Genomic DNA, 23,033 nt, shown 5'->3' with positions numbered 1-23,033 from the left:
TTTTGACACAGTTTTTTTGTTCTTGATTTAGTTTTCAAAACAAAACTATGTCAAAGAAAAATTTTTTTTCAGTTTCAATTTTTTGGCAGTTTTAAGTTAAAAAATGATTAAAAATGATAAATTAGAGCCCCCTGATAAATTTTTATCCATTTGGAGCAAGATTTGACAAAAATTGCTTTGACACAGTTTTTGACACAGTTTTTTTGTTCTTGATTTAGTTTTCAAAACAAAACTATGTCAAAGAAAAATTTTTTTTCAGTTTCAATTTTTTGGCAGTTTTGAGTTAAAAAATGTTTCAATTTTTTGATTAAAAATGATAAATTAGAGCCCCCTGATAAATTTTTATCCATTTGGAGCAAGATTTGACAAAAATTGCTTTGACACAGTTTTTGACACAGTTTTTTTGTTCTTGATTTAGTTTTCAAAACAAAACTATGTCAAAGAAAAATTTTTTTTCAGTTTCAATTTTTTGGCAGTTTTAAGTTATAAAATGATTAAAAATGATAAATTAGAGCCCTTCTGATAAATTTTTATCCATTTGGAGCAAGATTTGACAAAAATTGCTTTGACACAGTTTTTTTGTTCTTGATTTAGTTTTCAAAACAAAACTATGTCAAAGGAAAAAATTTTTTTTCAGTTTCAATTTTTTAGCAGTTTTGAGTTAAAAAATGATTAAAAATGATAAATTAGAGCCCTTCTGATAAATTTTTATCCATTTGGAGCAAGATTTGACAAAACACAGTTAAAAATCGCCAAAAAATCAAAATTTTCTGATCTAAAAAACGAAAATTCACAAAAAATTCTTTCTTATAAAAAAAACTGTTTAAACAATTTAAATGAACACATAAAGCACCACTTAATGTTCTTCCTTTTCGACCACAATCCATGCACAATGAGATAATAGCATCTGTTCCCGCACAACAACATCATTTATCACAAACGAACAAAAAAAAAACTTTCAATATAAACACATTAAGTAACCATCTTCTCGTATTACCAACCTCTAATATCAATAAAAATTATCACGCTTTATCATATTTTTACGCCGCCGTCGGTCCCTCTGCGTGGAAAAATTAACGAAAGTAATTTGATTTGTTTCTTAAAAGTGCGAAAAGATGAGAAATGGTCACGCAATCGCCTGAAACAAAAACAAAAAATAATAATTATAAATAGTTTGATCATAAAATTGCGTGACCCGGATTAAGTTGTTTGCGGGAAATTTTTACAGGTTGAAAGGTGATTAATGTTTTTTTTTTCATAATTTTTCGTCGAAAAGACCAGATGGAAATTTTCTCAAAGGAATTTTTTGTGAATTTAAGATTTTTTTTTCAAGAGACAATATTTTTTTGTCATCAAACAAATTGCTCCGAGGACAAGATTATTAAAAGTGTGGAAATGTGATGTAATGGCCGTAAAAGGTTTTCTTTTCATTCATCCTCGGCTTTTGTTCGTCTCTCATCCCCCTTGATAATATGCGAAAAAGAGATGAATAGAGAGATAAGCCGCCATCTCTTTCACTCTTGCATCCCTCTTGGCAATAAAAAATAATAAAAAGAGGCGGAGCATCCCATTTAAGAGGCTTTTAAGAGCACATTATCTCGCACCTTTCGCGTGTAAGTAGCAAGAATAAAGGTGTTAAATTTGTTGTTGGATCCATTTAACACTTCATCAGTCCATTATCCAATTTATTAAATCGTTATTATTTGAATTATCACAGCTTCCCAGTTCAACGCTGGACCGTCGAGGATTAAGACGTGAAATGATGTCGCCCGAAAATAGCAACGATTCCTTCAACGTGGAGGAGGATGAGGATAGTTCGAATAATATTTTGAGTAATTTTAGTGACGAAGACGAGGAAAAGCAAAGTAATGAAATTAAGAAAAATATTTTTTCGATTGAGAATATTTTGGGATTAAATGAAAAAAATCGGAAAAGTGAAAAATGTGAAAAATATTTTATGAGACCTGTGCCGGTGATAGCAAATCAGAATGAAATTAGTGCATTTAGGAAGAAAGAAAGATTTTTTAATAATAATGCACAAGAAATGCCGACGCCATCGTCTTTGGCGACAAATCAAAATGGAGGATTTTTGTATGCGAATTGGATGGAAATGCAAAAATCCAGTATGGGACATCAGCATTTTTTGTCCTTTGGATATCATGGTGAGTGAGAATTTAGAAAAAAATTAAAAAGAGTTAGAATATTAAAATTCAAATTTATGGATTAAGTATTATGACAAAAAATATTTAATAATATATTTAAATATTACAAAATTTTACGAATTTCGTGCAAAATGTGTTAAAAGTTGCTAAAAAATTAAAATATAAAAAAAATTTAAATAAAAAAAAAGTATATAGACACCTTAATTTTTAAATTTAATTTCTTTAAAACAATTCATTCTTTAAATTTGATAAAAATAAATTAAACAATTTTAATTAAATTTTAATCATTTTAGAAGGATTGAAAGCTATTATAAAAAATTAAAATTTTAAAAAATTAAAAAAAAATAATTTTCAAACGTAGGATGAAAATATTTTGTCTTTTTTCCTTTCATTAAATTATTATTTTATTTTTTTTTTAATTTTTTTAAAATGATTATTTTTTTCAAAATCTTGTTGAAATATTTGATAGTAAAAATAAAAATTTAATTAAATATTTATTAAAGATTTAAATATTTAGAAAAAATTTTTTTTCTCCTCACATATTTTAAATTAAGTTTTGATAAAAAATCTCCAAATTTCATGAAAAGAATTTTCCTGTAAAATTTACATTTCAATTTTTTTTTAATTTAAATTAAATTCAACAATAAAAAAATGAATTAAAAATAAGTTAAAATTTTATATTTAAATTTATTAATGCTTCTAAAAATTAAAAAAAAATATTTTATTTTAATTTAATATAATTAAAAAATTTTGTTTAATTATTGAAATAAAAAAAAATCCATGAAAAATTTTTTTTAAATTTATTTTTTATTAAAAGATTTTTATTTAAATTATCAGAAAATTCAAAGAAATGCTTCCTTTTAAAACGAAAATTGCTTCTACATTTAAATTTGTTCCTTCTTTCTTTTTTCTTCTCTTCAAAAAAATAAAACAAAAAAAAATGTGAGAAATTTAGCACCTTTTTTGAATTCTCTACTTTAAACGAACTTTAAATCAAATGTTGTTTGCATTTCAAACTTCTCGAGTATTTCAATGATTTTTGTTTGAAATAAAAATTACTAATTGTAATATTTGTTGTCGTACGTGCTAATTGCTATTTAAAATAAAAAAATAATGTTGATATATTTTTTCTTGTTGAATAACATTATCTACTTTTTCTTTGTATCTGTCTTTTGAGTCGCTTCAAATGTGCTAATAGAAAATTAATGAGATGAGAAAATACCTAGTTTAGACATTTTAAGATCTTCTTTAAATTGTCAAGCTTGATACGACTTTAACAAGGTGCTAAATTTCGATCCGTCGCATTTGCATTGAATTTTTGATGAGATGTCGATAATAATTTTTATTTGGGTTAAAAAAAACTCACCCTCTTGAAATTAAATTAAAATTAGGGAAGTAACGAGATAACATGTGGTCTTTCGGATTTGCTTTAATTGACGGAACTAATTGATGGTATGGGAAAAAAATCCATCAAATTCAACGTGTTTTTATTTATTTTTATGACAAATGTGTTATAATTTTTTCTAATAAAATTATTATTAAAGGCAATTTTTTTTCTTAATTTTGTGGCAATTTTTTTTTTATTTTTTTGAAAATTAAACTCAAACTATTAAAATTGTCACAAAGAAAAAAAATAAATATTGAAAAAATAAATATAAAAAATTAATTTAAAAATAATTCCATAAAAATCTTAAATTTTATAAAAAAAAAAAATATTTAAATAAATCAAAAACATGAATTTTAATAAAGAATTTTAGTAATATTTAAAAAAAAAATATTTTGCTTAAATTTTTTCCAAAGATTATGAAAAGTATGACCAAATTTTGCATTTATTTACGTTTTATTAAAAATTTTTTTATTTTATTTTTTTTATTTTATTTTTATTTAAAAGTTTTATTTTTTTACTACATTTTTTTTAAATAATTTTCAATTCAAATTCAAAAATATTTTCATTTTTTGTCGAAATTTTATGTAAAAAAATTTATTGAAACAAAAAATTAATTAAACAAATTTTCCTTCAAACGTAAAAAAAATTTCCTTCATATAAAATTAATTCCTTCAAAACGATTTTTATCCAACAAATATTTATTTTCACACGAATTTGTCACCTTCAGGTTCTGGCTTGACACACAAACCAGTGAGCAGTAAACGGACACGCAAGCCCGGTATCGATCGCAAGCCACGACAGGCATACAGCGCAAAGCAATTGGAACGGCTGGAGAACGAATTTAAAAACGACAAATATTTGTCAGTCAGCAAACGCATGGAGTTGTCAAAAATGCTGAATCTCACAGAAGTACAAATCAAGACGTGGTTTCAAAATAGGTAAATATATCGTCAAAATAAATTACATGAGTAAATGTTTTCGTGGAAGGCGTTGTTTACTTTTCTACTGAAATTTTTTGATGATTTCTTTAAATTTATTTTATTTTTATATTTTAATTTTTTTTTTAATTTTTTTGTGTTAAAGAAAAATATTTTAAAAATTAAAAAAAAAATAATTAAAATAAAAAAATATTTTTCAATTTTTTTTTAATTTTAATTATTGATAGTTAAAATTATTTAAATTAATTTTTATTTATTTATTTATTTTTTGATAATTTTTTAAAATTATTTTATTATTTTTTTTATATTTATCTTGTTAAATAAATTTATTTTATAAAAAAAAATTTTTTTTTTTAAAATTATAAAAAAATTTAAAAAAAAAAATATTTTTAAATTAAAATAAAAAAATAAATAATTTAATTAAAATAAAAAAAAACAAAATACCTAATAATGAAAAAATAAAAAAATGGTACCTAAACATATTTTTTTAAATTTTATTTATTTTAAGTAGTTTAATTAATTTTTTATTCTTAATTTAAATAATTTAAATTAATAATTTAAAAAAATTTCTTAATTTTTATTTATTTTAATTTTATATATTTTTTAGCATTTTTTTTTAATTTTTAAATATTTTTTCTTTAATTATTTTTATATTTTTAATTTTTACAGAAGAACCAAATGGAAAAAGCAATTAACATCGAGACTGAAAATTGCCCAACGACAAGGCCTGTATGCGTCTCAAGCGTATTTAAGTTCAAGCGGATTCCCTCCAGCAACTTACCATCCAATTTTTAGCAGTATTTACCCATCGTACAGCAATAACTTACAAATTTTAACGGAAAGTAGTAAAAAAGCCACTGACGTACTGTAACAACTTAACTTAGAGTTTATAATTAGAGCAATCCTCATATCCTTCGCTATTTTTCTGTTTTTTTTTTACATTTATCTAAAATTAAGCTTAATATCATCATTACATGTTAAGGACGTGACGTGACGTTAAATATTTAAGTAACAACTATAAATAATCATAAATAAAGAACAAAAAAAAATAATTAACTAGATTTCTCTCATCATGCATGTGGTTGGTGATAGATTTGCCTAACTAACTAATTATTGCTAATTTTTATTGAATTTCTCATCAAATTTTCCGTTTTTTAATCCAACGCATCTTGTCCCGTGCTCGGCAAAAAGAAACACAAAATCCCGCTTATCAGCAACATCAGTCCAAACAACAAAATTGGCACGAGGCAATTCAAATCAATCAAATAGCCAAACAGCAAATTGCCCATTAGGGCTCCGCTTCGGCCGAAAGTCAACGCCAGCGCAGCTGCCATCACGCGCAAATTTGTCGGAAAGAGATCTACCATGACGCAGTACACGGCACTGATGCCCAGCGACGTAAGCGCCTCGAAGATGCAACACAGGATGAGATTTTGCAACGATGTCTGCACGAAATACAGTAAAATTGTGGCGATACTTGCGACCACGATGCTAAAAACTGCGGAAAAATGATTAAAATAAATTTTCAAAATGGAAGAAAAAGGAAAACTTACTCAAGAAAAATTTTGCTCCGAGCCTGTGCACGCACATGGGCAACCAGAGACTTGTCGGAATGCATGCCAGTCCAATAATGAGGGTATGAAGGTAGATTTCGTTGTCCATTTTGCTGCTGCAGTAGTCGATTTCATCGATGACGGTACTGAAAATGTCACAAAATTTCGTTAAAAATTGTATTTTTTAATTTTTTTTATAATATCTGTTAAGAATTTATTTTTTGACACTTAGAAAAATGACAAGAGTCAAAATTTTTTTACGTCAAAATATTTAAAAGTTTTAAAAATTTACATTTTGCTTCAAAAATTATCACATTTTTCACAAAGAATATGTCAAATTTGAAATTTGGCAAGAAAATTAATATAGTAAAATTTTTGACAGCTGTCAAAATTTTATAAAATTGTCAAATTGTGAGAAAATTAAAGAATTTTTTTAGCTCAATATTTTCATTTTTAATAAAAATATTTTGTTTTGCAGCTGAAAATTTTCAAATTTGACAAGCAAATGCACAAAAGTCAAATTTTTGACAAATGACAGGTGTCAAAATTTCATAATATGTCAATTTTTGAAAAAAATTAAAGATTTTTGAGATCTATTAAGCGCATTATTTACATTTTTAAACAAAATTTTTATTTTTTTAAAAAATTTAAAAATTTATCATTTAAACTAAGGCGAGAAAATATTTAACTGTAAAACATTTGACAGATATAAAAATTTAAACAAAAAATACATTTTGGAGCAAATTTTATAAATTTTTTTTTTAAATTTTAAATATTTTTTTAATACAATTTTAGTTAAAAATTTAGCTAATTAATTTGTTTAAATTTTAGTTGAAAAAATAAATTTTTATTTATTTATTTTTATTTTAATTTAATTCATTTTTTTTAAATTTTAATTAATTTACAAAAATTAATTAAATATTTTGAAATTTTCAATTTATTTTAATATTTTTTAAGTTTTGAATTAGTTTTAATTTATTTATTCCTAAAATTAATTATTTTAATTTTTTCAATCAAATTTCGAATTTGCTGAATACTTTAAGACATTTTTTCCGAAAATTGTTAAAACAAATTTTTTTCTTAAAAATATTTAAATGTCAAATTTTGACATTTATGTCAATTTTTAACAATTTTAAATTTTATTAAAGATATTTTTACTTCAAAACGATATTTTATTTTTTTATTTGGTAAAATTTTAAAATATTCATATTTTTTAAAGTAAAAAAGCTCAATGAGCTCCGATTTTTTACTAACAAAATTTCAACTTACGAATTTGTACCACTTTGAAAGCATTAAAAAACAACCAAATTCTTGTAAAAATCAAATTCAAGCAAAAAAAAAACAAAAACTCACTTATTCGGATGATTCAACACGATAGAGGAAACTTTACAAACAGACGTCGTCTCATTCGGATAATGTCTCTCAAAGGACTCGAATCTGTAGAACAATTCTGGAAACCAGATCATCAACGTGTAATAACTTGTCGTGATCCCGAACTGAATTAAACATGCCAACGTTGTATTTTTCAAATACGGCGGACTCCACAGCGCCTTTGTTTGCTCCCAAATTTCGTGAATTAGGATTTTCAGCTCTTTCGGCTTGCTCATCTTGAGTGTTCTGATGGAGCGATTCAAACCGGGCACATGTTGTTCCTTTTCTTTGAGACTTTTTATCTAAAAAAAATATTTTTGTTAATTTTTAGGAGAATTTTAGAGATTTTTTGAACTTACTGGATACTCGGAACGATCTCTTCCGGTATTGCTTTGGAAAATATCGCGCAAAACATCGAGCGCAGCCTCCGTTTCGCCGCACTCCAACAAAAATTTGGGAGATTCGGGAAAGAAAAAGAGCCAGAGACCGATCAAAATGCTCGGCAAGGCACACACAGCCACAAATAAATTCCAACTGCCGAAAAAGAAATTGCCCTGGATGTATTTGAAGTCAAGAGGAATGATGCCCCAAGCGATTACTGTCGAAAAAAAAATTTTTTTAGATTTTTTTTTTATGAATTTTGGTTAAAAAATCACTTACAAGGTAAAACAATGATGCCCAAGGTCCAAAATAATTCCATCCAACACAAAATTTTCTCTCGATATTTTGTGGGTTGAAATTCCCCGAGGTACGGGAAACAAATTCCCATTGCTCCGGTAATTCTATAAAAAAAATTTTGTCAAAAAAATTAAAATTTAAAAAAAAAATTAAAACTCACGCAAATCCATTGAAAAACCTCAGCACGGAAAAACTAATAAAATCCGGCGTAACCGAAGAAATTAATCCACAAACGCCATCCAGTAGCAATGCAGCGATCAGAACCACGCGTCGCCCTTTTGTATCCGCCAAACATCCCCAAATGTACGATCCAATGACCATGCCAAGCATCGGAGCAGCTGTCAACCATCCCTTCTTCTCAGACGTCAAATTAAAGTCACACGTGGCGGAGGGCAGAACGAACGACAAAATGGTGATTCCCACAGCGGTATTCGCGTAAATGAGTCCGCAAACAGTCAGCAGGGAGAAATGAAACTTGCCAAAGCCACTCGTGATAATTGCGTTTTCGAAATCGGTGCCACCCGTTTCCAGGAAGTCAAGACCCATCGTGAAGCCGTGTCGATGATTTTTTTTTGTAGGTACGAATATTATTTGAAATCAGAGAAATTGATTATCACAACTATTGTCAAGTTTTGTCACAACTTTTGCACAACTTTTCTTTATTAATTACAATTACAGGTAAATTCTGAAAAAGAAAAAGGTAATTTAATTAAATTTAAAATTAAAAAAAAAATTAAGTTTTTTTGCCCTTATGTGAGGCTTCAATAAAATTTGTTGATATTTTTTTCAAAATTTGTTTTAAAAAAAACAAATAAAATAAAATATTTTTTTTTTAATTTGTATTATTTATTTACATAAATAAAAAAAATAATAAGTAAATAGTTTTTTTTGTAATAAAATTTTTATTTTATTTTATTTAAAAAAATAGAGAAAGTAGTCGTCTAAAGAACGACATACTAAACCGCATTTCGAGGTTGCATATGTATCTTTGCTTTTCGTACTCCTTATTCCAGATTACTCCTTTTTTTACGTTTTCATACCCTTCACTTCACAATTTAATTCTCCTCATTTAACATTTTCAAACTCCTCATTTCACATTTTTGAACTCCTCATTTCACATTTTCGAACTCCTCATTTCACATTTTCGAACTCCTCATTTCACATTTTCGAACTCCTCATTTCACATTTTCGTACTCCTCATGACCCTTTCACAATTCCGTACACCTCACAACCCAAGGAACTGCCCACTGACCTTCAGGGTCCTCAAATAACTAAGAATTACAAAAAAAAATTTTGGGGCACACCGGAACACACACACACACACGGACGACAAGTCGAGTTTAATACCGCATTTTTTCTTCGAAATGCGGTAAAAATCAATAAAATTTTTATTTTGTAATTAAAAATAAATTTAATTAAATTAAAAATTAAAAAAAAAAATATTATTAAAAAATTTAAGGGAATTAATATAATTAAAAGCCATATGAATTATTTTTCAAGTAAAAAAAATTAAATATTTAATAAGTAAATAAAAAAAGAGAAAAATCTATTGAAATTAAATAATTTTCTTAACAATTAAAAAAATTAAAATAAAAACTTAAGAAAAAAAATTAAAACTTTTATTATTTTTGGTTTCGTTTCAATTTGAGATAAATTGAAAATAAACATTTTTTTATAATTTTTATTAAATAACAGATTAGGTAATTATTTTTTTTTTTTATTTAAAAATATTTAAAATTTTAATTAATAAAAAATAACTAAATTATACAATGTTAGTTTGCTAAAAATATAATAATTAAACTATTATATATTTTAATATCATCATATAATTTAAAACATAAACCAAATTTGTCCTTTGAGACATTGGTATAAGCGTATGATATGTGTATGCGTTTTTGTAGGGGCATGGGAGCTAAGTAGACTTAGGAGCATCCTAATTTTAAATGCAATATTTTATTTTGAAGAAGAATCAAATAAAGTTTGTTGTTTTTCCCAAAAAATGAATCAGAAAGTACAAACAAATATGTGGGGTTTTTATACAAGTTCAACTATTTGGAATTGTTTTTGGGAGATCCAGTGACGAAGATTAAAAGCAAATTGGACTTGGAGTGAGGCTCTGTTTTGGAAATCCTCATGGCTCAATCCAAGAATAATTTACTTCCTTCTGAATCACTGTTTGAGAAACTTAGTTTATGGGATAACAGTTGATCATGCTTTTCCCCATAAGAAAAAGAAAAAGAAAATTGATAACAAGACATTTATAAAACACCCAAATAAATAAATAATAATAATAAAATAATAATAAAAAAAAAGGTAGATTGGAGTAAAAGAGATATTTTAGATGATTTAACGAGTTAAGTGAGTAGCTTGCCCGTGGCAATTTCCAGAACCATTTTTTGTCTAAAGTAGGGCATCTCGTTCTGACTAAACTTCAGTGGTGCATTTCGCGTCAAGTGTTCCGCATTCATACAACTGAAGACGCCGCAATCGCTGCCATTCCGTTGTTGCGGGCAGTCTCTGATACTCTCCTTCTTCCAATCGCTCGTATCGAGTGCGATTTTCCGCTTATCCATGGACTCGTCGATCAAATATCGCTCAAGGGCATCGAGCACCTGCTGATTCGGATTTCCCATCGAATCGTAATACCGAATAATTTTCTCCTTCATCCGGATAATTGCCATGCACCAATGCGCGCCGCCCACATGAACGGGCACAGGAATCAAATCGTACGAAAAAAGATCGACTTTTTGGGTCCAGCGACGTACGCCGCCATGCCAGCGCTGCAACAACGTCGGAATAAAGAACGTATCGAAGCAATACGCCTTCGGAAGATCCGTTCTTTGTTTCGCCCGTTTCATCAGGAGGTTCATATAAAAGTTAATTACTTTGTCATTTAACCACGTGACACCTACGAGCGTGTTCAAATCGTTTCTCGTGATTCGCAGATTGAACTTTTCGATAATCACTTCGCTCGGAGCAGCTTCGTACAATGCATATTTGATGGTTTTTTGATGTTCAGCTGTGATTTGGGGATATGCGACTTTTTTTTCTTCCTCCTCTTCCTCGATTCCGTCGTCGATGCGTTGCATAAGTTGATCCACAGTCTCAGAAATGCCCGAAGAGCGTTTCCGGAAGGATTTCATCGCCTCATCTGTCTTATTGCTACGTAGATTGTAATGTTTTTTTTCTTCGACGATCTGAGCTTTGCGCCTTTCTGCATTGACTTTGTGCGTTTTTGTGATTTTTGATATTAAATCTGGCTTGTAGACGGGTTTGCATGACAAGCGTTCCATTAACGTGTTGAGTTCCGACGGCGAAACACTCCGAGTTGTGGACTAAAAATGAGATTTTATTAAAAATTTTGTTCGAAATTGAGAAAAAAGGAAAATTCTTACTTGACTATCTGTCAAATCGACAACTTTTGTGCTGCTGCTTTTGGGTCCATCTTCGGATTTTCGTAGGGCAGCCATCTTGAAATCTAGAAATTTCGTATGTTCTATAGATACAAAGACGTTTGTATGTATGTGTGAACAAGATCGGCAGTCTCGTATTTTTTGGGATGTCATAAATTATTTTTTGATTTTTTCTTGATTTTTCTCTCAAAACTCATATTTAGTATAAAAAAGGACACGAAATATTAACAAATTGCATCGATTCTCATCAAATTCTTTGATTTTTAGAAGATACAGAAGCCAAAATTCTGAAATTCAATCAAAATTGAAATTCTGAATCAAAAAAATTTCAACACTAACTTTTTTTAATTTGATCTGATCTAATTTTGACTTAAGTCATTTTTTATATCAAATCAAATCAAAAAAAAATCAGTGTTGAAAATTTTTTTGACTTGATTTAATTTTAAAAAAAATGATTTAAATCAAAATTAAATCAGATCAAATCAAAAAAAAGTTGAGGGTTGAAAATTTTTTGATTAGATTTGCAAATCAAATCATGATCTGATCTGTCGCCTCAAAAAAGATCGAATCATTTTTTGATTTTGATTTGGATCTAGAATATATTGAAGTTTAAACTAGTTTTATGACTTCAAAAAAATTTACTTTGAGGTCCGAAAAACATTTTTTCTCGATTTTCTCGATTTTTGCACCTCTCATAGAACAAATTTTTTGATTCGCCCTTTGTAAATAGGCGAAAAAGCAATTTATGAAGTAGCCCCAGTTATGATTTGGCCCCACTTCCCCCTACGCCTTTCACTATGACGTCATGAAGAAATTGTATCCTGCTCCTGATCAGTTGTCGTTATGTTACATGGACACAGATAGTTTCATCTATTGGATAAAAACACAAGACTATTACGAAGACATAAAGCCACTCGTGAATGGAAATTGGCCTCCAGGAGATATCCGAACTCTCGATACTTCAAACTATGATCCGCATAATCCATACAACTTTCCATTACGCAATAAGAAAATATTAGGTGCAATGAAGGATGAGTGCGCCGGAAATCCTATGAAAGAGTTCATTGGACTTAGAGCAAAAACTTACAGTTACGATGTAATGGATGCTGGCATTTCCAGAAGAGCTAAAGGTGTTAAACGCAAATTCGCGGAAGACTTGGACTTGGACTCCTATAGACAGTGCATTGAAGATACTACGAATGTTGTCAAAAAGAAGATTGTCCTCTTCCGCTCTGTAGAGCACAAAATTTTCACCGAAAGAATCGAGAAAGTTGCTCTTAATGGTGCCGATGGCAAACGTTTTATTCGTGAAGATGGTGTCAGCACATACGCTTGGGGGCATAAATCAATCGTTCATCAATCCAACGGTGACAATAATAATGGCGTCGATCCTTTAGAAATTTTTGAAATGGCTGAATCTGACACACAAAACTTGAGTCAATTGAGTCGTCTCTATTCATACAAAAATAACGAACTTTTTAAAAAATACGCCCTCTTTTGGCAAAAAATAACTTCATACGCCATCTTGCGGAAAAATATAGAACTACTCTTCGTCTTCATCATTTTCATACCTCTCAAAAATTCGTCTTCTCTTTTTCGTACTCCTCCTCCTCCTCCTCATTCTTCCTTCCTTCCGATGTCCCCCAAAGTTCCAAACTTATCTACTATGTCATGCTCTGATTTGTCGTGATATTTTACGATAATTATAGATTATAAATAAATTCCAACAATTTTTTCTAACAATAACTTCTGGAAAAACACGGTTAATGTCATGTTAACTCACTTATCGATCTTTTTTGAAAAAAAAAAAAAATAAAATAAAAAACGCACCAAACTACTATTGAACAAATTTAAAAGTCATGAAATTTTAATGTCTTGTGTGTTCAAAAAATTCAATATTTAACAGAAAAAAGCTGATATCAAGGACGATTTAAAAATTTTCTTGCTAAGTCACGACGTCACTTTTCTCTCGAAATTTATAAATAAGTCACAATTATTCGAAAATTAATCATAACTTTTCATACTTCGGTCGCTGTTGTTAACTACAATCGAACAATAACAACACCGACCGTCGTCGACAGTTTAAGGTCAAGGTAATGCAATGCAAGGGACTTTGTTTGGTGCACGTTTTCTTCCGATTTTTATTTTCGTGTCACATGCTAAAAATATGTCAATTGTGTGCATGTGATGTCGGCCAACGACGCACTTTATCGCGAACGTGCGAGCAGTTGAGACGAAAAAAATTCTTATCTCACCACTGACAATTTCACTGATTCATCGTGATGAGTTGATGAATGACCGTCGCGCAATGAAAAACAATCGGAAGTCGGCTGTTTTTGAGGATTTCAAAAAAAAAATTGAAGGGGTGATTCCCCAATCAAAAGTGTTTGTTTGCGACAAAATACTTGATGAATGGATCGACGATCGACGACACTTGAAAGACATTAAAGAGAAAGATATTCGAGGAATTTTTGTATTTATAGGCTGACTGAGCGAAACATCGTTCACGTTCAAGGTTTATTATTATTTGTTTATCGGGAAATTTTATTCTTGGCAAGCAAAGCAACGAGACGTTGTTTTGTGCTTAAAGTCACTTAGCGACTTCCGAGGCTTTTTATTTTTTTTCCGAGTAGCCGAGTAGCTTTTAAGATTTTTTAAAATTAAAAATAGAAAAAAAATATTTTTTTTTGAGAAAATTTTAAGTTTGTTTAGTTTAAAAATTAATTAATTTAATTTAATTTAATAAAAAATAATTAATTTATTTAAATTAAATTTATTTTTAATTAAATAAATAATTAATTAAAATTAATTTTTAAATTAAATAAACAATGAAATGAAATTTTTAATTAAATGATTTTTTTCAATTAAATAAAAAATAAAAAAGTTAAAAAATTTAACGTTTTTGATTTTTTCAAATTATTTCAACATTAAAATTAATTTTAAAAGATTCATTTGAAATAAAAAATTAAATTATTTTAACTTTTAAATTTTATTTAGAAAAAAAATATTTTTTTATTTTTTTTACTTTCATAAATATTTTTTCAAAAACATAAAATCCAAATTTTTTTTTAAATTTCAGCAAAAAAATATATTTTTTAAATTTACTATTTAACAAGGCAACTCCATCAACTTTGCGATACAAAATAAATTTTCTTAAATATTATTTATTTTTTAAATTATTTAATAATAAATTTAATTTTTAATTTTTACATAAGATTTTTTAACATTTTATTTTAATTTTTTAACATAAGATTAATTAAATTAAAAAAATTAAATTAAATTAATTAATTAATTCAATTTTATATTCTTTAAAATAAATTTCTCCAGAAAATATTTTTTAATAAAAATTTTTTAAATTAAAAAAATAAATTATCTTCAAAAATCAATAAATTTATTCTCAATGACCTTCAACTCACCTTATGAACATAAAATTCTTATCAGACTATTCCTCAACTAATAAATAAATTATCCTTTCAATGCATCATTTCTCATTTTTTTTTTCTTAAATAATTCAAAGTGCAACGTTGACTTTATACTTTCAATTGTCTATTCAAACTTTTTTTTCTTATTGTTTCTAGTTTGATTGCCAACTAATTTATTTTTTCTTAAACATTTTTGCACAGTAGACAAAATTACATCGCAAATTTTTTTTCACTTCAAAGATTTTATTACGTAATAGGAACATTAATTCTTTACAAGGATTCACTTGAAATTTTACTGAAATCGGTTTCTTTCAGTCCTGACGTTTATTTTTTTTTCCTTAAAAATTATTTTTAGAATTTGTCTGATAATCGCACAATCAGACAATGGAAAAATTTCTTGTCATAATTCGAAAATTTTCATAATTTATTTTAGGCACTTTTTTAATTGATTTATTTTAAAATTTTAATTATTTTTCCATATTAGATTTTAATGCGTTTTAAATATTTTTTTCTTATTTAGTTGAGTAATTAGGAACGTTTCTTCCGTCCGAGCGATCTAATGGTTCGTATTTAACTACAGGATAATTTCAATCGCGATGTGACAGGTACACAAAACGACAGTAATGTTAGAGAAAAAAAATTTATATTTTAAAAAAATTGTCTATGTGTTTATTTTATGAGAGAGACATGTGTGTTTAAAATGAATGATATCGGTGATGTAGCTATTGGATGTTAACTTGGCGCTGTTTTGAGCTTTTTGTGGAATTTAATTCCATTAATGTGCAATAGATGGCGCTTTATTTTAGAAAATTATTAATTTTTGATAATTTTTTAAAGTTTTAGAAGAAAAAATGCGGTATTAAACTCGACTTGTCGTCCGTGTGTGTGTGTGTGTGTGTGTGTCACCTGTGCCCCAAAATTTTTTTTTGTAATTCTTAGTCAGTTCCTTGGGTTATGAGATGTATGGAATTGTAAAAGGGTCATGAGGAGTACGAAAATGTGAAATGAGGGGTTCGAAAATGTGAAATTAGGAGTTCGAAAATGTGAAATTAGGAGTATGAAAATGTAAAATATGGAGTAAAAGAATCTGGAATAAGGAGTACGAAAAGCAAACATACATATGCAACCTCGAAATGCGGTTTAGTATGTCGTTCTTTACGACTACTTTCTCTTTTTTTAAAGTTTTAAACAATTTTTTCAAAATGAGGAGTATACGGGAGTATAAAAATGTGAAAAGGAGTCTATAACGATTATTTAACAATTTTTAAAATTAAATAAAATTTAATTAAAATAATTTATTAATTTGAAATTTTTCAAAAAAATAATTAAATAATTTAATTTTATGAATATTTTTTGATTAAATATTTATAAAAAAATTTAAATACTTTTGTTTTATACAAAAAAAAAAATTCAGAAAATTATTTTAAAATACAAAATATAAAATTTTTAGATGATAGATGGCGCTGATATTAACTAATATTGCCCCATTTTTCCGCATCACTGCAGTAAAAGCCTTCTCTATACAAACGCCAGACACAATATAACACATTAATAAATATTTGATTTGATTGTGATCGGTTTTTTGTAGTTCATTTTCTTACGCTACACGAGCAATGTTTATCACTCGCCACATAAATGATATAAAATTTTCAAAGTCAACGTACAGCAGTAGATGGGAAAATATGGAACACATGACCTGACCTAGGCCTAGAATAGAAAGGGAAAAAGTGTCCTGTATGGAACTTGACTTTAAAACGAGCAAAGTCACTTAATAGATTTACGTGGAAAAAATTGTGGGAAAACCACGTAAGGGCGACAGATGGACTTTTTTTATGCAAATTATCGGTTTTGATTTTAAACCAAACGAGAGAAAGAGAAAACACAAATACACATGCAAAATTAATGTGCGTCAAAAAAGAAGGAATTTCAATGTTGTTCAATGCACTTGGTTTGGTACTTCCTTGTCAACAAAAAAAAACATTGTCTTGGTCTCCTGTTGAATCATTAAATTATTTTTAAAAAAAGGTAAGATAAGAGATTTTTTTTAATTATTTTTTTTTAAATTAAAAAAAATCATTTAAATTAAATTTAAAAATTAATTTAAATTAATTTAAAAAAATTTTAAACAATATTAAAAATTTTTTAAAAACATTTTTTGCTAAAATTTTGTTAAATTAAATTTTTTTCGTAAATAATTTAATGGAGACACCTGGTTTTTTTTAAATCATCAATTAATTAATTTTTTAATCAAAGACAGATGAGAGAATCAACAACTAACAAAAAATTGGCACGTTACCAATGACGAAATTGTTTTTCAATCAATCAATGAATGACGATCAGTATTGGTTTTTTTCCTAATTTTTTTTTCAAACCAACCTTTAGTATTTTTTTCATTCAAAAAATCCTGCGCAAACTCCATCAAACTTCTCCTAACATGCTCTTCAAACTTTTTTACCGTTATTTGCCAATGAACAAAAGCAAACAAATTTCCGTTACTCCAAACCTGACCTTTCAAATAACTCCAAATAATTCAACATTAAGCAACTTCCGACTCAAGCATAAAGAAATCGGAGCAAGTGCATGCTAATTTTCAGTCCTACGTCAATTGAAATGTTTAGAACCTCTCACGACGAATGATTTATTGCAATTACGCATGTTACGATTAATCAAAATTAATTGATCAACGAAAAAAAAAGTAAACATGAATGACTGAAACTCAAGTTCCGGAATGGAAAAAATTTCAAGTTCATGGAATTTCTGCAATATGAATTTCTCGCTAAAAAAATTTTATTAATAAAGTAATTGACATGAGGAGTTCGCATGCAGTACTTTTGTCAATCGGTGAACAGGTGTTGACTTAGATAGCAATTTGTCACAAGTAGCAAATAAACTGAAGCACTTTTGTATGTGAATTAAGTTAATTGCATTTAACGTGGAGTGAAATTGTATAAGCACTGAAAGTCAATTTGTGATCGAAACTTTTTCAAAGTAAAATTGAAGCCAAAGTTAGAAAATAAAAGGTAAGTAATTTTTTTAACAATTTTAGTCAAATTATTTTATTTTTTTGCAGATAAGCAGAAAATAAGAAGTAAAAGATTAATGAAGTTCAAAACTTATCTGATCGAAAAAGTTCACAACTTAACCGAAGCCGAAACAGTAAAGAATCTTTGAAATCGTAAATAAAACGTATTACCAGTCTATTTGACGAGATGTTTTTATACCTGTTAGTGGCTTTTAACAATACATATTAAGAAACAGCAACCATCTTGATAATATCAAAAATAAACTCATACAACATAACTTCTTTAGAGTAAGACAACATGGAAAGCTCAACCTTAAGAAAAATCTGCGAAGCATTATACTGACAAATTCTACCAACTTAGCAAGCTTGAGGCAAATCTTCCACTTGACCAGTCATCAGCAAGAATCAACAAAAATATTTAAGAAAGTTATCCCGTACAAGCCAAATTGAGCAGATAAAGCCAGAAGAGAGCAAGATATGTCGTTCGAGGACTCGGAATTTAAAGTACGGAGCAATGTCTCAATTCTATGAGAAGTTGTTATTGCAATTTATTTAGAATAAAATTATTTTACAGACCACAAGACGATTTGTCGATGCTAACACAAATCTATTACATTTTTTATAGTTTTCTATTGAATAATTTTTTTTAATTTCCATGAAAAAAATAAATTATCTTTAAACTTCCTTAAAATTCAGAATACTTTCAAAGAATCAATATAATGATCAAAAACTGAAGTAATAAGCACTTGATATATTAGTTAAATGTTTTTTTCTAGCAAACTAGCAAATTTTAATTTTTCAAAAGTAAAATGATCCAAATTAAGTATTTTTTTCTCAGCAAAATATTTTTTCATATGATTTTTAACTTTTAATAACAAAAATAGACGAATTTCCCAAAGTTTTTCATCTGAAATTTTTTTTTTTTTCTAAAATTTGTTAAATTTTTTTTTTTAATTTGTAAGAATTCTAAAATCTCTTAAGTAAAAACTTTCTATGAACTTTTCGTTCATTAATTCACTCACAGTGCAAATTTCCTACAGATTTTATTACACTAATTGCTGACAAATTACTTTTTGATTTGTCTGAACAACATTTATTGAAAAACAAACAACTCGCGTTATATTAGCGCTATGTTAAAATAAACAAAATAAAACTGGATCTGACTGCCGAACACCTTTCAACTTATCATATCAAAACTTTTATAAACATATCTATTTTTCTATGAAATGAAAAAACAAAACACAAAGTTGTAACAACAAAATGCTACAAATTTTTAAAATTTATCACAAATAATAAAAAATAATTGCACAATTCAATTACAGACAAGCGCAATATTTGATTTATGAATGCTCATTGCTCGTATCGCGTAAACACAAGACAGTTACTTAGGTGTTTATTTTGACGTTTTTTTGTATCTCGTGCGAATACGCATAGCGAAAAAATGATTTTTTGTTTCTCGAACGTGACTATGCAAAGTTGCTTGCTTGATTTATTTGTTAGTGACCGATTGTTCACGGAAAAATGTTGAATTGTCTCGCAGATTCGGTGTCATTGAAATTGGAGCAGTGCACAATGAGTTAATAAAGTCTTAAGAGAGATTTTGTTTTGCAATGCCAACGAGAAAAGGTCCCTCGAGACTAATTAGAAAGTACTTTGTCTCTGTTTTTTTTTGACGTACTTGTTCGATAAGAAGATTAGAAAATATTTCATTTGTGTTTTTATTTCATGTTGGATCGATTTTTTTTATCGTCCCAAATTTTTTACTCACCTGTTTCTTTAATTTTGTTTTTTTTTTTACAATTTCTTTACACGAGTTTAATTCTGCGACGATTTCACAATTTTTGTTAATTTTTCTTCGGTTTTTCTTGGGAATTTATCACTTTAACCGGATGAGTAACGAAAAAACACAAGTAAACGGACGATTTTTTGACAAGTGTGAGACAAAGCATGAGAATGGCATGACTGATAAGACGCGTCGTACGTGGTAGGCCTTCTTCTTGTTACCGTTTCTGCTTCTTTTGTTTATTTGAAATAACAATTAGAGTAATGTCGTTAACATTTATTCGTTCAATATTGATTTTTTTTTGGCTTTAAATGATTTTTTTAAATTTTTTTCTTCTTTTTTTTTGAAGAAAATTAGAGATCCAAGTACATGATTTGTGAAGCAGATATCGCTCCACAAAATGCGAGAAAACTCGCGACACTTACAACGGCTGTCGTGGTGCCTGTGACAGAGACGACAGTTCCCATGCCCATCGAAAGTATGAATTGGGCTAAAAATACCATGCTACTGACAATGGCGACATCCGTTCCCAAGCCTCGAACTTGAGTACTTTCCGCGACGCCTTCATTTGTCACAGAAAACTAAAAAAAGAATTTTTTTTCATTAAAATTTTAACTTGCAACGACGTTGCAAAAACAAAAATTGCAACAAAAATTAACAAAAAAATTGACTTACGACTCCTTTATCGTGATAAGCAGCAACAAGCAAATACGGCATCGTGAAAAGTGTGGAATACATGACGCCAGCAGTCCAACTAAACAAAATTACGCCAACGGGATGTTTAGTCAGTGCCATTAATGTCATGCCTGTGCTGTAGAAAACTAAGCCGCCGATGTAAACGGGCTTCGCTTTGAAGCGTTTGATGAGTTTTTCGATGATGAGACTGTAGCAGGAACATGAAAGGGAATACATTGCCATGCCCCAGCAACCGAAACGAACGCCTTCTTGGTAGAGCTCGTAAGAAACACTTCCGGGAGGGGCCTTGAAATAATTTTTTTTGGGTAAGTTAATAAATAAATTTTAAAAAAAAATTTTTTTTGACAATTTTTTAATATTTTTTTTACATTAAAAATTTTTTGTAGGTTAAAGTTTGAAATTTTAATTAAAAAAAAAAAATATTTTATTACAAAAAAAATAAAAAATACAAAAATTTTTGGAGTGAATTTGACAGTTTAAAAAAATTTAATTTTAGTTAAAAAATCTTATTTAAAATTAAAAAAAAATAATTTTAATTATTTAAATTAAATTTAAAAACAACAAAATTAAATTTAAAAAACAAAATTTTATAAATTAAATAAATATGAAACTTTTAATTTAATTAAATTTTTAAATTAAATTTAAAAAAATAATTAAATTATAAATTAAAATTAACTATAGTAAGTATAATAAATAAAATTAATGAAAATTAAAAAAAAATTTAAAATGCATATTAATTAAATTAAACTTATTTAAAATTTTTAAATAAAAAATAAAATTTTTGAATAAAAAATAAATAAAATTACATAAATTAAAAATTTTATTTAAATAAAATTTTAAGATCAAATTTAAATTCTTATGACACTTTTGCATAACATTTTTCATAATTTTTTATTTTGAATAAAAATTTAAAATTTATTTTTTTTTTGCTTAAAAAAAGTAAAAAAAAAATATATTTTTTTTAAATTTAATTAAAAAATGTTAAAAACTTAATTTTTTTAATAAAATTTTTTAGCTTTCACCGAAATTGAGCAATCTAATGGTAATTTTTTGTTATTTTTTAAAAAATTTTATATTCTATTTTTTTGACAAGCTCAAAGATTTAAATTTTTTTTACAGGAAATGACAAAAAAACTTACCTTAGGATCCCCTCCGAACACAGCTTCTCCCACAAAATCCGTAAAATACAGCGAATAACTAACGTGAGCCATCCAGCAAAACAAGTTCGTCAAACAAACGATTCTTAATGAAAATGGCATGAACACTATTGACAACAAATAATGCTTCAAAGTAGCTGAACTTGCTTCTACCGATGGCTCCTTTTGACCTAAATGACTTGCATTCTCCGTAAAAGACGTTTCATTGACATTCGCTCCCGGCAAAGCTGCATATTCGTCACTTTTGAATGGGTTTGATGGCATTGTGTTACGCCGTTGTGACTGCTAAAGACCCCAAAATTGATAAAAAATCTAATTTTTAAATTTCAGAAACTCACAAAAGGATTTTCGGGCACTCCGAGACTGTTTCCCGTTGCTCCGTAGGAAGCTGTTGTCTCTCGATTTAGTTCCAGATTGGCATCTGACGCTGATCTATGGATGTCTGTCTTAACTGGAGCTTCTTCTTCGCCGTAAATTTCGTCTTCGGTAAGTTTATTCATGCTGCCTTCAATCATCCACAACGGAATTTCAGCGAAACTCGTGATCGTCAAGTAAATACAAATTACGAAAATTATCGTAATCAAGGAAAAAACTGCACGAACATGACCTCCAAACCAAACTCCTGCAAGAAAATCATCAAAAATTTGTTGTTTTGTTATTTAATTCAGAATTCAGAAAATTAAAAATAAAAACGAACCAATGAACGTGTCATCCCAGTTGATCCCGCCGAGCGAATATCCCATAAAGCCTCCGAGCCCAGCCATGATTGTAAAAGTCGTCAAGCCTCTCGCATGATTTTCTGGCAGTGTAACGTCAAGCAAATACGCCCTCGAAGGACTTTGACAAGCATCGGCGTCAAAATCGAGCAAAACTGTTCCGAGAATCGTGAAGAAAATTCCCCAAGGATGTTCGTTCTTCGGGGCTGCTGGAATTGGATCCATCGTTGTTGAATTCCCTCCATTTATCGCGGAATAATCAAATTCTGACGTCACAGGACGAGGATCTCCAAACCAATAACCAATTTCAACTCCGTTTGGAACAAGAAGCAATCCAAGAAAAACTCCCACGGACAAAAGCAAAATAAAGGGACGACGTCTTCCAAAGTTCGAGCGACATCGATCGCTCAGTGAACCCAAAATGGGAGTCAAGAAGAAACCAACTAGCGGCGACAATCCCCAAACTAGAGTCATTTTTTGATGCGCTACGCCGATTTTTAGTAAAGTTGGCGACACAAAAGCCGTCTCGGCAGCGTAGGAAAATTCGATGCCCATCACGGCAGAAGAAACGCGAACCAGCTCAGCACGAGTTTTACTCCTAAAACAAAAATTTACAGTGAAAGATAATATTATTAGGTGTTAACGCGTGAATTATGGCACGAAACAAAATAGGTCTAAGTAATCCGGGGGATTCAATTGGATTTTTATTGAAAATCAAAATGCTCGCATACGAAT

At 28.3% G+C, this 23,033-nt stretch overlaps 4 protein-coding genes across 5 annotated transcripts; 1 reads left to right on the top strand and 3 right to left on the bottom strand.

Annotated features, from left to right (window-relative positions):
- Positions 1 to 1,405: 1,405 nt before the first annotated feature.
- Positions 1,406 to 5,358, top strand: LOC134836428 (NK1 transcription factor-related protein 1-like). The gene is made up of 4 exons (XM_063851633.1): positions 1,406 to 1,411; positions 1,718 to 2,162; positions 4,277 to 4,487; positions 5,157 to 5,358. The coding sequence occupies exons 1-4, from the start codon at positions 1,406 to 1,408 to the stop codon at positions 5,356 to 5,358; spliced, it is 864 nt and encodes a 287-aa protein (XP_063707703.1).
- LOC134836430 (synaptic vesicle glycoprotein 2C-like) lies at positions 5,334 to 19,868 on the bottom strand. Of its 2 annotated transcripts, none has more exons than XM_063851635.1 (7): positions 19,715 to 19,868; positions 8,250 to 8,774; positions 8,072 to 8,193; positions 7,771 to 8,009; positions 7,394 to 7,713; positions 6,041 to 6,186; positions 5,334 to 5,985 (listed from the first exon to the last, which is right to left on the bottom strand). In XM_063851635.1, exons 2-7 carry the CDS (start codon positions 8,633 to 8,635, stop codon positions 5,642 to 5,644), a joined length of 1,557 nt encoding a protein of 518 aa, XP_063707705.1. In that variant the 5' UTR covers positions 8,636 to 8,774; positions 19,715 to 19,868; the 3' UTR covers positions 5,334 to 5,641. The 2 variants fall into 2 exon arrangements, with proteins under 2 accessions (XP_063707705.1, XP_063707707.1); XM_063851637.1 differs by lacking the exon at positions 19,715 to 19,868 and adding an exon at positions 14,919 to 15,135.
- LOC134836427 (sentrin-specific protease 1-like) lies at positions 10,444 to 11,559 on the bottom strand. The gene is made up of 2 exons (XM_063851632.1): positions 11,485 to 11,559; positions 10,444 to 11,424 (listed from the first exon to the last, which is right to left on the bottom strand). The coding sequence occupies exons 1-2, from the start codon at positions 11,557 to 11,559 to the stop codon at positions 10,444 to 10,446; spliced, it is 1,056 nt and encodes a 351-aa protein (XP_063707702.1).
- A 134-nt stretch (positions 19,869 to 20,002) lies between the features above and the next one.
- LOC134836431 (proton-associated sugar transporter A-like) lies at positions 20,003 to 22,896 on the bottom strand (the record flags this gene model as incomplete). The annotated part of the gene is made up of 5 exons (XM_063851638.1): positions 20,003 to 20,310; positions 20,405 to 20,710; positions 21,565 to 21,867; positions 21,921 to 22,204; positions 22,280 to 22,896. Coding segments are annotated over 5 exons (1,738 nt in total), but the record flags the coding sequence as incomplete, so codon positions are not given.
- Between the last annotated feature and the right edge of the window lie 137 nt (positions 22,897 to 23,033).

The sequence above is a fragment of the Culicoides brevitarsis genome, unplaced genomic scaffold (assembly GCF_036172545.1).
Source record: "Culicoides brevitarsis isolate CSIRO-B50_1 unplaced genomic scaffold, AGI_CSIRO_Cbre_v1 contig_28, whole genome shotgun sequence".
In the NCBI taxonomy this organism is placed as follows: Eukaryota; Metazoa; Arthropoda; class Insecta; order Diptera; family Ceratopogonidae; genus Culicoides; species Culicoides brevitarsis.
This window is presented reverse-complemented; position numbering and strand designations above follow the sequence as displayed.